This window comes from Anomaloglossus baeobatrachus, chromosome 4 (genome assembly GCF_048569485.1).
Source record: "Anomaloglossus baeobatrachus isolate aAnoBae1 chromosome 4, aAnoBae1.hap1, whole genome shotgun sequence".
Lineage (NCBI taxonomy): Eukaryota > Metazoa > Chordata > Amphibia > Anura > Aromobatidae > Anomaloglossus > Anomaloglossus baeobatrachus.
Genome location: NC_134356.1, coordinates 8,120,813 through 8,138,512, shown reverse-complemented (window position 1 = coordinate 8,138,512; position 17,700 = coordinate 8,120,813). Strand labels below are relative to the sequence as shown.

General features: G+C 46.9%; 1 protein-coding gene across 1 annotated transcript; it reads right to left on the bottom strand.

Moving 5' to 3' along the window:
* Positions 1–171: 171 nt before the first annotated feature.
* Positions 172–11,464, bottom strand: LOC142302473 (zinc finger CCCH-type antiviral protein 1-like). The gene is made up of 14 exons (XM_075343541.1): positions 11,190–11,464; positions 9,983–10,118; positions 8,542–8,932; positions 8,055–8,351; positions 7,208–7,969; positions 6,969–7,031; positions 6,762–6,885; positions 6,445–6,607; positions 6,127–6,247; positions 5,813–5,909; positions 5,628–5,739; positions 5,417–5,547; positions 2,148–2,299; positions 172–1,322 (listed from the first exon to the last, which is right to left on the bottom strand). Exons 1-14 carry the CDS (start codon positions 11,462–11,464, stop codon positions 1,033–1,035), a joined length of 3,114 nt encoding a protein of 1,037 aa, XP_075199656.1. The 3' UTR covers positions 172–1,032.
* Between the last annotated feature and the right edge of the window lie 6,236 nt (positions 11,465–17,700).

Sequence of the window (17,700 nt, the reverse complement as noted above, 5' to 3'; positions counted from 1 at the left end):
GCGGGGCCTCATGTCTAATCACATCATTATATCAGTGATGTCATCACCAGGGGCGGGGCCTCATGTCTGATCACGTCATTATATCAGTGATGTCATCACCAGGGGCGGGGCCTCGTGTCTGATCACATTGAAGACACTACACAAGTAATATGGATGATTTATTTTGGGTGGCGTTCCCCTTTATTTCTCACATCTGATAACAGTGATACAATTACTCAGCAATGATCTCTTTACAGAAAGTTATAGGTGTAAAAGGGATAAAATTGGCTACAGGGGTTCAGTAAAACTTAGGCGAGCCAATCCATTAGACAGGGTGAGGTCCTGCAATGTTGTCACTTCCAGTCATGGGGATACCATGGTTAAGGGGATTCAGAGGTCGTATCCTCGGGTAACCCCTGGAGAATCCCTTTAAGATTTGCATTTTTATGGATTTGTACAGATAATCCTCTGATTTAGTGACATATTCAGCGTTTTGCCCCCCGTCCTGTTTCCTGTCCGGTGACATTGACCTCCAGGGGATCGGGGGGCTGTAATCACACAAGACGGACCCGAGTCCAGATCTACGAGAGCAGGACTGAAAATCGTCCAGAAAACCTTCCATCCAGTGGAAGCGTCAGTGCAGGGTAACCAGGGACCGCCCGGTGCCCACCGGCCCCCACTACCACCCCATGTAGATAATGGGGCACATCCCAATAAATGATGTCACCACGCCTGCGGGATGACCTCACTCATCCTCCCCCGGGGCTCAGAACCCCGTCAGGACGCCCTCCGCTGTGCCCCGGGGTTAGAGCATTGGTAGGAATCATCTCCTCACCAGGAATCAGTTCAGTAAACCTTTATTTTAAAGGTTGCATGATCAGAAATTGCTTTATGACTTGTCCTCTAGTCTCAGATCTTTATATTGGGGTCACTCCTCCTTGTATTGGGGTCACAGCTCTTTATATTGGGGTCACCCCTCCTTGTATTAGGGGTCACAGCTCTTCATATTGCGGTCACCCCTCCTTGTATTGGGGTTCGCTCTCCGTTAGGTCCTCAGCAGATGACACAAGACTTTTTTTTCTGCTCTTCGTACTCCAGCAGATATTCCGGGTAGATCTGATGCTTCTCAAACACCACAAAGATGGAGGGGCTGAAGGCGTTGTCCACACAGGAGTCATAGTACCGCGTGCTGCTGCCGGGTCTCAGCGGCGGGCGCTTCATTTGGGGGTCTCCCGTTACGTAGTCTCCCACCAGTACGCGAGCTATGAACATGGCCCGTGTCCCACCAGACGTCGGTGGGGAGTAGTCATGGGAGTACGAGGCATCTCGGGCAAAGTAGCTTCCTATGGGGAGAACGACGACAGGTTATAAGAAACTCCTGAGCAATGACGTCAGTAAAATATCACACATGACGGAAAGCAGAGGCTGTCAGGGCATGCTGGGAGTAGTAGTTGTAGTAGTACTCGTATAAGTCGATAACCACAGCTTCTACATTACTGATTCATATCACAACTGCAAACATAGCGTTACTCGCCGGTCCCGGCTCCAGCACCAGGCCTTGCTCCCTTTCCCTATGGCTCCTTCTGTCCATGCTGGGTTATTCTTCTACCTTGGAAACTATGTATGATGTCATCATCCAAGACCTTTTAAGGCCGGTGCAGGCAGCCATGTGTTGCCTGAGTATTCAGGATAGTACAGCACGTAGATACATTGTATCCTCCCTGTCTTTTCTGTCTTCCCACAACAAACTATGTCCTACTGCTTGATACCATCCTACATATACGTCTCTGCCTGTATGTGACTGCGCTCCCGCTGCATCTATTGCTTCCAGCTTTGCTAACCAGTCACACCCCGCCATCCTGGTCCTCACTGATCCATGCGATGTCCGGCAGTTCCAGCTCTGCTGTATCATCACCTCCGGTCCGTGCTGCTGACACTTATCTGGAGCTTAGATAGTCCACCTCACCAGGTAAGACCACGGCACAAAGAAACTAAACTGAAAAGCTTCCCGAGTACTGAGACATTACGATACTATGAATCCACAGAAGGGATCTATATATATACAGTATATATACATTCAGGAGGCATGTGACTGGCTACAAAGCCGCTCCGGGTCATCCGTACTCCCCAGGAGAAAACAAACATCCCTCCTAGGATCTGTGGCCTACCTTGTCCATACACGGTGCCATGGGTGCCACAGATGCGCCAGTCAAAATTCTGATTGCAGATGGTATCGATGTGCATGTGGTCCGTGCCATGGAACAACCGGATTTCCTTCACATCTCGTCCCAGATTGACTTTTTTCATCTGTTCCTTTTGCCTTCAAAGCAAAAACTAACACTAGAAAATTGGGACCCCAACCCAGTGAAGAAATGAGGCCAAGAGCATTGGCAAGAGCTCTATATGTAAGGTCCTGCCTCCAGGGGCATCCTCTGTCTGTAAGGTCCTGCCTCCAGGGACATCCTCTGTCTGTAAGGTCCTGCCTCCAGGGGCATCCTCTGTCTGTAAGGTCCTGCCTCCAGGGGCATCCTCTGTCTGTAAGGTCCTGCCTCCAGGGACATCCTCTGTCTGTAAGGTCCTGCCTCCTTCATCCCCTATCTGTAAAGCGGGGTTTACACGCTATGATATTGCTAGCAATTGCTAGCGATATCGTACGCAAAAGCACCCGCCCCCGTCGTGCATGCAATTTCGTGTGATCACTGCCGCAGTGAACGATATCGCTACAGTAGCGTCACACAAACTTACATGGTCGGCAGGGTCGCTGTGAGTGGCGAACAATCCCTCCCTCAAGGGGGAGGGACGTTCGGCATCACAGCGACGTCACTGCGACGTCACTAAGCGGCCGGCCAATCAAAGCGGAGGAGCGGAGATGAGCGGGTCGTAACATCCCGCCCACCTCCTTCCTTCCGCATTGCCGGCGGTGGCAGGTAAGGAGACGTTCCTCGCTCCTGCAGGGTCACACATAGCGATGTATGCTGCCGCAGGAACGACGAACAACATCGATAAACAACTATTACCGATTTTTGGTTTTGGGACGACCTCTCCATGGTGAACGATTTTCACCATTTTTGAGGTCGCTTAAGGTCGCTGGTCAGTGTCACACGCTGCGATATTGTTAATGACGCCGGATGTGCGTCACTAACAACGTGACCCTGACGATAAAACATTAACGATATCGTAGCGTGTAAAGCCCCCTTAAGTCCTGCCTTCTACAGGAGTATCCTCTCTCTGTAAGGTCCTGCCTCCTGGGACATCCTCTGTCTGTAAGGTCCTGCCTCCAGGGACATCCTCTGTCTGTAAGATCCTGCCTCCTGGGACATCCTCTGTCTGTAAGCTCCTGCCTCCTGGGACATCCTCTGTCTGTAAGATCCTGCCTCCTGGGACATCCTCTGTCTGTAAGATCCTGCCTCCAGGGACATCCTCTGTCTGTAAGATCCTGCCTCCAGGGACATCCTCTGTCTGTAAGGTCCTGCCTCCTGGGACATCCTATCTCTGTAAGGTCCTGCCTCCAGGGACATCCTCTGTCTGTAAGATCCTGCCTCCAGGGACATCCTCTGTCTGTAAGATCCTGCCTCCAGGGACATCCTCTGTCTGTAAGATTCTGCCTCCAGGGACATCCTCTGTCTGTAAGGTCCTGCCTCCTTCATCCCCTATCTGTAAGTCCTGCCTTCTACAGGAGCATCCTCTCTCTGTAAGGTCCTGCCTCCGGGGACATCCTCTTTCTTTAAGGTCCTGCCTCCTCCATCCCCTATCTGTAACGTCCTGCCTCATTCAGGGGCATCCTCTATCTCTAAAGCGGGCTTTACACGCTGCGATATCGCTAGCGAGATCGTAAGCGATCGTACCCGCCCCCGTCGGCTGTGCGACACGGGCAAATCGCTGCCCGTGCCGCACAACCTTGCTTAACCCCGTCACATGCACTTATCTGCCCTGCGACGTCACTCTGGCCGGCAAACTGCCTCCTTTCTAAGGGGGTGGTTCGTGCGGCGTCACAGCGACGTCACACGGCAGCCGTCTAATAGAAGCGGAGGGGCGGAATGAACGAGACGTAACATCCCGCCCACTTCCTTCCTTCCGCAGGTAAGGAGATGTTCCTCGCTCCTGCGGTGTCACACATAGCGATGTGTGCTGCCGCAGGAACGACGAACAACATCGCTAATAAGCAGAAAACGATTTTTGGTTTCAGGACGACCTCTCCGCGGCAAATGATTTTGACCGCTTTTGCGATCGTTTAAGGTCGCTGGTAAGTGTCACACACGGCAATATTGTTAATGACACCGGATGTGCGTCACAAACACCGTGACCCCGACGATAATTCATTAACGATATCGTAGCGTGTAAAGCCCGCTTTAGGTCTTGTCTCTAGGGGCATCTTCTGTCTGTTCTGCCTCAAGGACCATCCTCTATCTGTAAGGTCCTGCCTCCAGAGGCATCCTCTATCTGTAAGGTCCTGCCTCCTCCAGGGACATCCTCTCTTTGTAATGTCCTGCTTCCAGTGACATCCTCTATCTGTAAGGTCCTGCCTCTAGGGGCATCCTCTATCTGTACGGTTCTACCCCCAGGGACATCCACTGTCTGTAAGGTGCTGCCTCTATGGACATTCTCTATATGTTAAGTCCTGCTTCCAGGGGCATCCTTTATCTGTAAGGTCCTTCCTCCTCCAGGGGCATCTTCTATCTGTGAGGTCCTTCCTCCTCCAGGAAAATCCTCTATCTGTAATGTCCTGCCTCCAGGGACATCCTCTGTCTGTATTGTCCTGCGCCCAGGGACATCCTCTGTCTGTAAGGTCCTGCCCCCAGGAACATCCTCTGTCTGTAAGGTCCTGCCTCCTGGGACATCCTCTGTCTGTAAGGTCCTGCCCCCAGAGACATCCTCTGTCTGTAAGGTCCTGCCTCCTGGGACATCCTCTGCCTGTAAGGTCCTGCCTCCAGGGACATCCTCTGTCTGTAAGGTCCTGCCCCCAGGAACATCCTCTGTCTGTAAGGTCCTGCCTCCTGGGACATCCTCTGTCTGTAAGGTCCTGCCCCCAGAGACATCCTCTGTCTGTAAGGTCCTGCCTCCTGGGACATCCTCTGCCTGTAAGGTCCTGCCTCCAGGGACATCCTCTGTCTGTAAGGTCCTGCCTCCTGGGACATCCTCTGCCTGTGAGGTCCTGCCTCCAGGGACATCCTCTGTCTGTAAGGTCCTGCCTCCAGAGACATCCTCTGTCTGTAAGGTCCTGCCTCCAGAGACATCCTCTGTCTGTAAGGTCCTGCCCCCAGAGACATCCTCTGTCTGTAAGGTCCTGCCCCCAGAGACATCCTCTGTCTGTAAGGTCCTGCCTCCTGGGACATCCTCTGTCTGTAAGGTGGTTCAGCACCACCTCTTATGATCTACATGTTTCTTCTTGAGGTACATATTAACCCCCTCCAGATGTGAGGGTGGAGAGCGGACGTACCACTGGAACACCTGCCACAGAGATGGGTTCTGGAGACGCCACATCTTCTTTACCTCGTGCCCGCTGACCGTCTTGGAGAAGCTGCTGACAATTTCCGAGAACTCGCTGTATGTTTCCAAGACAGGAACTCTCTACAGAGGATAGAAGAAGAGCAGTGACCCCTCCTGTCCCACGTCCTCCAGTCACACCTCACAGGAGCTCCGCACATTACCTTACAGCCGATATCCGGCATGGACTCAGGGTCCCAGGTCTTGGGGTACAGGTCTGTATTCAGGGTGGACGTTCCTAATTTTAGGGGGGATTTTGCACCTGCCGATCTTGTGCTGAAATAATAAAAAAAAGCCTTTAAGACCCGTGGATAGCATTGTATAGGATGTCCACCTGGGATGACTTTACCTTCCTCTCAATACTTTCACATCGTCAAAGCTCAGAAATTTCGGTCTCCTTCGCACGTCTTTCTCCGTCTTGTATCTAATGTTCTTCTGCTTCATTTCTGAAAAAATTAGAAAGTTGTTATAAGGGAACCAGACATCTTAAAGTGGGATTTCTTCCCGCGGTCTCTCTCTCATCCTCACGTATCAGTATAGGGGTAGTTGATGCTTGGAGCAAACCTCCAGCAGATAAGGCTGGACCCACAGTAAGTGACCGTAAACCCAAGAAACCCATCCCGAGCCGCACATCCGTACCGCTGCTGTTTGTCGCACCCATACCTCGGAAGTTGATCTCATAGATCTGATTGCCGGCGGTGAAAGGAACAACAGCGACTGGATCGGGGAGATACACGTTCTCCAGGTCTGATGACAATAGGTTGGAGCTCACTTGTTTCACATTCTAAAGAGATGAAAAAAATGTGAAAAATATAATTCCATGAAGTTCTTCTCTCTACCACTGACCCTGCCCCCATCGATCACATGTTATTTGTATTTAAGTCTTCTATTGTGGATCAGGAGACCTCTTGGGCCTACTCAAGCTCTGCCCCTCCTACAGCCCCACCCCTGAGGATCGCCCATTATTATGTGCCTACTTACCGACTGTCCATATTGTGTCCAGGTGCCATATTCATCCCTCCAGTACCACAGCCACTCAGTGGTCAGAACATATTCAGTCGGCTTCACGACTGATGATACGGTGGAGAGACGACGAACACGGTTGCCCCCAGATCTCATGGTCAGAAAGTCAATCAGAAGAACCCTTAGGATGAAAAGTGGGAAGAAGTTCCCTGGTGATTGTGCATCAAGAAAGGGGACCCACAACGAGACGGAGTCCAACCTTAGTGGACTTCATGTCTGATGTGGGAATCCTGTAGATACATATTCTCTGATGGCCAGTTCTTGAGGACTCGTACCTGTCAACCTTTGGGTCGCAGTAAGATTTCTCAATATCCTCCATTTTGGGAACATCTTCCCAATCAGTTCCTTTGTAAATCTGCCAGCGGTATGGCAGATAGTAATGCATGTCTGGACAACGACCTAGGAATAAAGGAGAACCCCGCGTTACCTGCACACCAAAATATCTAGATATAAATCTTATCCCTTCCCTGGGGATCATTTACCTCCTAAGTTGCAGAATTTCCAAAGATGAGAGAGACAGATCTCCGGGACTTTGTCGGGCTCCACTGAACAAGACGAAAAAACATCATAAACTGATGCACGTGACAATGTCATCAGTATTTCATGACTCATGTCACTGATGTCATAACCAAAGAAACAATATTTCAAGATGGTTCAATGAAAACCCTTATGGGTCGAGTTATGCTCCCGAGACGCCACCCTGCCCACTCCATGTACTTACCACTCTTTGGTGACGTCTGAGGAGCAGAATATGTAGGTTTAGACATCGCTAAATCTTCTTGAACACCTGCCTTCGATATCGGCTTGTGATCTGCCTCAGGCTGGTACCGGACACTGGCCTGGATCGGTTTTACATGAAGAACAGGAGGACCTTCTGTAGGAGAGTTTACCAGTCTGGGATTAGAAGGAGATGAGGCAATGAAAGGACTTACTACTGGGGTAGTCACTGGTTTCATGGTAGATACCCGTTGAGGGATGGATGGAGTTGTAATGGAATTGGTCACTGGTTTCTCCAGAGGAACAGAAGGACGTATCATAGGAGCATTAGCCAATCTTTCATTAGATGGTGTCGGAACAGTAGAAGGACTTTCTGAATTGGTGGAAAAAACTAAATGACCTTTTGCAGAAGTAACTGAGCCACCATAATATGGTGATGGAGCAACGTAAGGGTATGGTTTTTTGGTATCATCTGGTTGAGAGATATACGGATTTGTAATCGGAGTGCTCACTGGTTTCTCCAGAGGAACAGATGGACCTTTCATAGGAGAATCAACTCTTCTGCTTGGCTTTGGTGGCAATGGTGGTTTCACCACTGAGGGGGACACTGGCTTATTGAACTCCACAACTAATGGACCTTTTGTAGGAAGATTAACCGGTTTTGGTGGAGTATTAACTGGTAGTGTGATGGTGACTGGTAACATAACTGGCTTTAGCTGAGGAACAATTGAGACAAAAGTTGGAGCCAAGAGACCGGCTGGGAATCCTGTGGATGACATATGAAGACATTATGAAGTTCTACAGATTTCTCTCAGCAGTAAACACTTGTGGAGACCCCACAGGGGACGTACCTGGCTGAGAAGACGACACGTAAGGTGAAGGCGGTGGTATAGTGGGTCCAGTTGGTGGTGGGTGGTGTAGGTTTAATGACATCAATGGATGCACAATGGCAGATGTTCTGGCCGGTGGCTGCAGTAATGAAGCCCCGCTTTCATTTGACCGGGCAGGAGGAGAACTAAACCAATCTTTTAATATCTGATCAGTTTTGTGGGGTTCATCCTCATCATCATCATCTCCAGAGCAGCTATGATGCCGCCCTCCATGCTCCGACATCGCCCGACTCCTCGATCTTCCCCCAAAATTGGAACCTAAAGTGAATTGCAACGTTATAAACTCATGATCGATCCCTAACAAAACCAAATGTGTTCCAACCTGGAGGAGCGAGGATTCAGGAGCCACATTAATGACGGGGATCCAAAGGGATCAGATATATATAACATACCGCCAATTATAACACCAGTATAAACAACGCGTCTACACAAAATAAGAAGACGGCACCTCCTGCACCTCGTCCTCTCCCGCCTTGTCGTCCCCGGCTCTTGCTCCGTGTTTCGTTCTGAGAGTCGCCTTTGTTTTTATTCCCCTGTCTTCCTCTTCCTCTGCCCCTCCGTGCTGCCGCGTTTCCCTTCTCCTCACTCGCTGTTCCCGCTTCACTCAGTGACTGGAGACGTTCATTGTACTTCACCACGCAAAGCATCTGAAAGTTCTGTACCGAAGCCTCAGAAATCTGACAGCGGCTGAGGAGCAGAGCGGAACCGGACTCCAGGAGGTGGTGGGAGCGTTTACACTGCCGCCGATTACACTCTCCACGTGTGAAGAAACCGCAGACGTGAAGTCGTGAGCAATCCGTACCGAGATCACAAGAGTCATGGAGATACTTCACACAAATCTGCCGGAGAGAGGACGAAAACTTACATTGCTATATGTAGAAGGCAGCATTATAGCAGTTATATTCTTGTATATAGGGTGCGGTATTATAGTAGTTATATTCTTGTACATAGGGGGCAGTATTATAGCAGTTATATTCTTGTACATAGGGGGCAGTATTATAGTAGTTATATTCTTGTATATAGGAGCAGTATTATAGTAGTTATATTCTTGTATATAGGGGCAGTATTATAGCAGTTATATTCTTGTACATAGGGACAGTATTATAGTAGTTATATTCTTGTATATAGGAGCAGTATTATAGTAGTTATATTCTTGTATATAGGGGCAGTATTATAGTAGTTATATTCTTGTATATAAGGGGCAGTATTATAGCAGTTATATTCTTGTACATAGGGGCAGTATTATAGTAGTCATATTCTTGTATATAGGAGCAGTATTATAGTAGTTATATACTTGAACAAAGGGGCAGTATTATAGTTGTTATATTCTTGAACAAAGGGGCAGTATTATAGTTGTTATATTCTTGTACATAGGGGGCAGTATTATAGTAGTTATATTCTTGTACATAGGGGGCAGTATTATAGTAGTTATATTCTTGTACATAGGGGGCAGTATTATAGTAGTTATATTCTTGTACATAGGGGCAGTATTATAGTAGTTATATTCTTGTACACAGGGGGCAGTATTATAGTAGTTATATTCCTGTACATATGGGGTAGTATTATAGGAGTTATATTCTTGTACATAGGGGGCAGTATTATAGTAGTTATATTCTTGTACATAGGGGCAGTATTATAGTAGTTATATTCTTGTACATAGGGGGCAGTATTATAGTAGTTATATTCCTGTACATAGGGGGCAGTATTATAGTAGTTATATTCTTGTACATAGGGGGCAGTATTATAGTAGTGATATTCTTGTACATAGGGGCAGTAGAATCTGAGCAGTGCGCGTTGTTCTTTGAGGTGACGCATTGTCCGGGGCAGATGTGCAGCGATTCTGCAGCATATTTTGCAGAGTTGTGTGTTCTCTGCTGTGTGGCACTCACCTGCGGCAGCATTTGGTTGTCGTTTTGGAACAGGAGGACCTTTAGCTCGTCTTCGTTCAGTCCGCTGACCTCTTGGGCCTTTAGGATGGACTGGTTGTGACTTGATAAAATATCATGTGAGAATTTACACTGTCGACTGGAACAGAACAAAAATATGAACCATAATGAGAGGTTGTATCAGACTCTGTCATACATGAGATCGTGAGACACTCATTTTTAAAAATGTTCCCGAATTAACAATGTATTTAAGACAAAAAAATAGTAATTTGCTTAGTGAAATAAAATAAATGCTCTATACCCACCCCCCTGTACATTACTCCCCGGTCACCCACCTCCCCCCTGTACATTACTCCCCGGTCACCCACCTCCCCCTGTACATTACTCCCCGGTCACCCACCTCCCCCTGTACATTACTCCCCGGTCACCCACCTCCCCCCCTGTACATTACTCCCCGGTCACCCACCTCCCCCCCTGTACATTACTCCCCGGTCACCCACCTCCCCTCCTGTACATTACTCCCCGGTCACCCACCTCCCCTCCTGTACATTACTCCCCGGTCACCCACCTCCCCTCCTGTACATTACTCCCCGGTCACCCACCTCCCCCTGTACATTACTCCCCGGTCACCCACCTCCCCCCCTGTACATTACTCCCCGGTCACCCACCTCCCCCCCTGTACATTACTCCCCGGTCACCCACGTCCCCCCTGTACATTACTCCCCGGTCACCCACCTCCCCCCTGTACATTACTCCCCGGTCACCCACCTCCCCCCCTGTACATTACTCCCCGGTCACCCACCTCCCCCCCTGTACATTACTCCCCGGTCACCCACCTCCCCCCCTGTACATTACTCCCCGGTCACCCACCTCCCCTCCTGTACATTACTCCCCGGTCACCCACCTCCCCCCCTGTACATTACTCCCCGGTCACCCACCTCCCCTCCTGTACATTACTCCCCGGTCACCCACCTCCCCTCCTGTACATTACTCCCCGGTCACCCACCTCCCCCCCTGTACATTACTCCCCGGTCACCCACCTCCCCCCCTGTACATTACTCCCCGGTCACCCACCTCCCCCCCTGTACATTACTCCCCGGTCACCCACCTCCCCCCCTGTACATTACTCCCCGGTCACCCACCTCCCCCCCTGTACATTACTCCCCGGTCACCCACCTCCCCTCCTGTACATTACTCCCCGGTCACTCACCTCCTGCATTTGTCCTGCAGGTAGTATCGGCACAGGTGCAGCCTGTCGCAATCCTCCTCTGTTTCATCCTTCAGATATTTGGGGCAGATTCTTACGAGGCTTCGGGCCAGAACAAGATCCCCAACCACCAAGAACTTCTGGGGTTCATCCTTCAATATTTGCGAAATCTGCTCAGAGGAAAGTTGCAATAATCCCGACAATGAATCCCTGGGAATGCGACCCCCGTGTGAGCAAAGCAGCTTGGTGAGGAAGGCGGTGACCGTGGGGTCCGACATCACAACTGCACCCTTATGTCTGATCCCAATAGAGAGTCGACTGCTGCAGCCTCCGTATCTGGAAACACTGCGCTGCCGGATACTCCGGAGAGGATAGATCCTCAAGAGGGAGGGTGTTCCACAGCAAGGAAGAAACGAAACTGGAACACAAGGCACCAGCTGCAGAGGACAACGGTCTCCATAGGAGCAAGCGGGACAGGAGGAGCGGCACCGTGCAGTGTATATATACAGAATAATACAGATACTGAGGATTACACCCAGTATACAGGACAGGAGAAGTGGTACTATGCAGTGTATATATACAGGATAATACAGACACTGAGGATTACACCCAGTATACAGGACAGGAGGAGTGGTACTGTGCAGTGTATGTATACAGAATAATACAGATACTGAGGATTACACCCAGTATACAGGACAGGAGAAGTGGTACTGTGCAGTGTATATATACAGAATAATACAGGTACTGAGGATTACACCCAGTATACAGGACAGGAGAAGTGGTACTGTGCAGTGTATATATACAGAATAATACAGATACTGAGGATTACACCCAGTATACAGGACAGGAGAAGTGGTACTGTGCAGTGTATATATACAGAATAATACAGATACTGAGGATTACACCCAGTATACAGGACAGGAGAAGTGGTACTGTGCAGTGTATATATACAGAATAATACAGATACTGAGGATTACACCCAGTATACAGGACAGGAGGAGTGGTACTGTGCAGTGTATATATACAGAATAATACAGACACTGAGGATTACACCCAGTATACAGGACAGGAGAAGTGGTACTGTGCAGTGTATATATACAGAATAATACAGGTACTGAGGATTACACCCAGTATACAGGATAGGAGAAGTGGTACTGTGCAGTGTATATATACAGAATAATACAGATACTGAGGATTACACCCAGTATACAGGACAGGAGAAGTGGTACTGTGCAGTGTATATATACAGAATAATACAGATACTGAGGATTACACCAAGTATACAGGACAGGAGAAGTGGTACTGTGCAGTGTATATATACAGAATAATACAGATACTGAGGATTACACCCAGTATACAGGACAGGAGAAGTGGTACTGTGCAGTGTATATATACAGAATAATACAGATACTGAGGATTACACCCAGTATACAGGACAGGAGAAGTGGTACTGTGCAGTGTATATATACAGAATAATACAGATACTGAGGATTACACCCAGTATACAGGACAGGAAAAGTGGTACTGTGCAGTGTATATATACAGAATAATACAGATACTGAGGATTACACCCAGTATACAGGACAGGAGGAGTGGTACTTTGCAGTGTATATATACAGAATAATACAGATACTGAGGATTACACCCAGTATACAGGACAGGAGGAGTGGTACTGTGCAGTGTTTATATACAGAATAATACAGATACTGAGGATTACACCCAGTATACAGGACAGGAGAAGTGGTACTGTGCAGTGTATATATACAGAATAATACAGATACTGAGGATTATACCCAGTATACAGGAGAGGAGGAGTGGTACTGTGCAGTGTATATATACAGAATAATACAGATACTGAGGATTACACCCAGTATACAGGACAGGAGAAGTGGTACTATGCAGTGTATATATACAGAATAATACAGATACTGAGGATTACACCCAGTATACAGGACAGGAGAAGTGGTACTGTGCAGTGTATGTATACAGAATAATACAGATACTGAGGATTACACCCAGTATACAGGACAGGAGGAGCGGTACTGTGCAGTGTATATATACAGAATAATACAGATACTGAGGATTACACCAAGTATACAGGACAGGAGAAGTGGTACTGTGCAGTGTATATATACAGAATAATACAGATACTGAGGATTACACCCAGTATACAGGAGAGGAGGAGTGGTACTGTGCAGTGTATATATACAGAATAATACAGATACTGAGGATTACACCCAGTATACAGGACAGGAGAAGTGGTACTGTGCAGTGTATATATACAGAATAATACAGATACTGAGGATTACACCCAGTATACAGGACAGGAGAAGTGGTACTATGCAGTGTATATATACAGAAAAATACAGATACTGAGGATTACACCCAGTATACAGGACAGGAGAAGTGGTACTGTGCAGTGTATGTATACAGAATAATACAGATACTGAGGATTACACCCAGTATACAGGACAGGAGAAGTGGTACTGTGCAGTGTATATATACAGAATAATACAGATACTGAGGATTACACCAAGTATACAGGACAGGAGAAGTGGTACTGTGCAGTATATATATACAGAATAATACAGATACTGAGGATTACACCCAGTATACAGGACAGGGGAAGTGGTACTGTGCAGTGTATATATACAGAATAATACAGATACTGAGGATTACACCCAGTATACAGGACAGGAGAAGTGGTACTGTGCAGTCAGTGTATATATACAGAATAATACAGATACTGAGGATTACACCCAGTATACAGGACAGGAGAAGTGGTACTGTGCAGTGTATATATACAGAATAATACAGATACTGAGGATTACACCAAGTATACAGGACAGGAGAAGTGGTACTGTGCAGTGTATATATACAGAATAATACAGGTACTGAGGATTACACCCAGTATACAGGACAGGAGAAGTGGTACTGTGCAGTGTATATATACAGAATAATACAGATACTGAGGATTACACCAAGTATACAGGACAGGAGAAGTGGTACTGTGCAGTGTATATATACAGAATAATACAGATACTGAGGATTACACCCAGTATACAGGACAGGAGAAGTGGTACTGTGCAGTGTATATATACAGAATAATACAGGTACTGAGGATTACACCCAGTATACAGGACAGGAGAAGTGGTACTGTGCAGTGTATATATATACAGACTAATACAGATACTGAGGAGTACACCCAGTATACAGGGCAGGAGAAGTGGTACTGTGCAGTGTATATATACAGAATAATACAGATACTGAGGATTACTCCCAGTATACAGGACAGGAGAAGTGGTACTGTGCAGTGTATGTATACAGAATAATACAGATACTGAGGATTACACCCAGTATACAGGACAGGGGAAGTGGTACTGTGCAGTGTATATATACAGAATAATACAGATACTGAGGATTACACCCAGTATACAGGACAGGAGAAGTGGTACTGTGCAGTATATATATACAGAATATTACAGATACTGAGGATTACACCCAGTATACAGGACAGGAGAAGTGGTACTGTGCAGTGTATATATACAGAATAATACAGATACTGAGGATTACACCCAGTATACAGGACAGGAGGAGTGGTACTGTGCAGTGTATATATACAGAATAATACAGGTACTGAGGATTACACTCAGTATACAGGACAGGAGGAGCGGTACTGTGCAGTGTATATATACAGAATAATACAGGTACTGAGGATTACACCCAGTATACAGGACAGGAGAAGTGGTACTGTGCAGTGTATATATACACAGAATAATACAGGTACTGAGGATTACACCCAGTATACAGGACAGGAGAAGTGGTACTGTGCAGTGTATATATACATGACTGATGGACTAGTGAATTGCGCTCCTGGTAACCTAATAAATAAGACACCACACACTGCGTGACATGGATTAAAATTTTGGCCACAGCAGCCCTTTATTTTTATAAGAAAAAACATCAACAAGAAAAAACAAGATTATCGGCCCAGAGATGTGGTTGTTATAAATCCCAGCCCCATATCCCCCTCCGCCGTGTACACCTAGCTCAAGGGGGATTCTGGGTATACCCCTTGATCATTTTCCTTGTGTCCGCTGAGCTCCTCCCCAGGGACCCATCTATTCCACTGTCCACTGAGCTCCTCCCCAGGGACCCATATTCCACTGTCCGCTGAGCTCTGGCCCAGGGACCCCATTAAAAACATAATTCTCCAACCAACAAAGAGGGGGTTTAAACAACCACATCCCGCCGCCGCCAAATGCTGCTGTAACATACAATATTAAAATGTTAATACAATATTAATATGTTGATATGACATTGACAATTTGGATACATTACTGATAACAATTGATACAATACTAATAATGTTGATAAAATACCGATGATGTTGAATACCAAAACATTGTTAGAATATTGACAGTGTTGCAAAGTCCTGATATTGATACATTTCCCTTTATTATAGGGAGGGTGGGTGGGACAACTGCTGGTTCAGTCTTTGAGTCCAGGACAAAGGAATGACACCTTAACATGGGACCTATTTCTTATATGGCCCCTGCCCCCCATCTCTCCTCCTGCTCGCTGACCCCCCACCACATTCCTTAGGTAAAAACCCCATCCCTTACTCCTTAACCCTTTCCTGGATCTATCACTGCCTCAGTCATGTACGTTACGGCTATCTGCCTTCACTCTGCTTGACTGATGGACTAGTGAATTGCGCTCCTGGTAACCTAATAAATAAGACACCACACACTGCGTGACATGGATTAAAATTTTGGCCACAGCAGCCCTTTATTTTTATAAGAAAAAACATCAACAAGAAAAAACAAGATTATCGGCCCAGAGATGTGGTTGTTATAAATCCCAGCCCCATATCCCCCTCCGCCGTGTACACCTAGCTCAAGGGGGATTCTGGGTATACCCCTTGATCATTTTCCTTGTGTCCGCTGAGCTCCTCCCCAGGGACCCATCTATTCCACTGTCCACTGAGCTCCTCCCCAGGGACCCATATTCCACTGTCCGCTGAGCTCTGGCCCAGGGACCCCATTAAAAACATAATTCTCCAACCAACAAAGAGGGGGTTTAAACAACCACATCCCGCCAAGACTCGCTCTTGTGACACCTTACAAGAGTGAGTTCCTCCACAACTTAATGGCTCGTTCTACTCCTTCTTGTATTCCCAACATCCATATATCAATGCCAATGTCATTAAGATGTACCTTATTATCTCTCCAAAAATGTTCCTTTGTATTTTCAAGCATCTGGTGACGTATGGCCACCCCTCCGTTTTCCAACACAAATTTTGTTATTTTTTTATTAACCTTTATCCTTGTATTATTGATGCGAGCCACTGATCGCGCTGTTCTCCACATTTGTCTGGCTACTATATCCGACCAGACCACCACTGTTTCTGGGTAAGACCTCCATAAATTCAACATATCGAGCTTTATGTTCCTAACTAAATGTCTTGATGTTCTTATTGCTAAATCATTACCACCTAAATGGATAAGTAAGACGTCCGGGGGGCGGTAGAACTCCACATGATACTGGATTTCTTTTAACAGCTGATGCCACTGCACTCCCCTCTTTCCTATCCATGTCACCCGTGCCAAGGAACTGGGCAACCCTAACTGTTTGCCATTAGGCCTGACTGCTGCACGTAAGGCCCCCCAAAAAACAAATGAATGTCCCATGATCCAAACCAGGCATTGCTGTTCAGCTAAAACAAAAACACAATTATCACACAATTGTCTAAATGAAGACACAACTACTATAAGATTACCAAAATGTACACATATATATACATGTACGCCATTTATAATAAATGTAATCTAATGTAACTCTTAAATCTGCTCGATTCCCATCTCCCAATTTTTTTTTTTTTTTTTTTTTTTTTTTTTTACTATGTCAGGCTCTAAGCCCCATCTAGCAGCTTCTGTGGCTGCTCCTGTCCTAAATGAGTGTGAAGTGAATGCATTTGGAGACTCTCCCAATATTGTCAGGCATTTTTTAAGAACTGCTGTGAATTGAAATTGTGACAATGACTTACAATCCTCATGAATTAGTAATGAACCTTGGATATTTGGCCTTCTTGAGACATAGTTTCTAACACAGATGACCGGGCCGGCCCTGGAACCGCTTAAAGGAAACAATGTGATCCATTTTCCTTTACCCTGTTGATCAGTTTTTGACTTTGCCAGAAAACATTCAAATCTGTCTGTGTACTGATGCACGTCCTCGGCTTGTAGACCCCCACTTCTGGTGGAGCTACTCGCCACCAACTCGCTGATTCTAAAAGCTCCAAAAAAGGCCAGTGTGAATGCACAACTAAAGAGTAACACTTCAAACGGACTGCTACAGAATCGGCCTAGTACACTCAGTATCTGCTGCAATAACTGGAAAGAAATCGGACGCCGTTTATCTCTGGTCTTCTTACAACTTTTCCTGTAACCCTTTAGGGTCTGCTTAACTAAAAAATGCTTTGTGTAATCAGTGAAGTCGTGCAACTTAAACC

Bases quoted from the DNA above. Each gene is read 5' to 3' on its own strand.
- LOC142302473 (XM_075343541.1), bottom strand. From the start codon at position 11,464: ATGTCGGACCCCACGGTCACCGCCTTCCTCACCAAGCTGCTTTGCTCA. The intron at 8,352-8,541 runs GTGCCGTCTTCT...AATTCACTTTAG, and splicing joins GAGAGGACGAGGTGCAGGAG to GTTCCAATTTTGGGGGAAGA. The intron at 2,300-5,416 runs GTACGTCCGCTC...TTTGCTTTGAAG, and splicing joins CTGTGGCAGGTGTTCCAGTG to GCAAAAGGAACAGATGAAAA.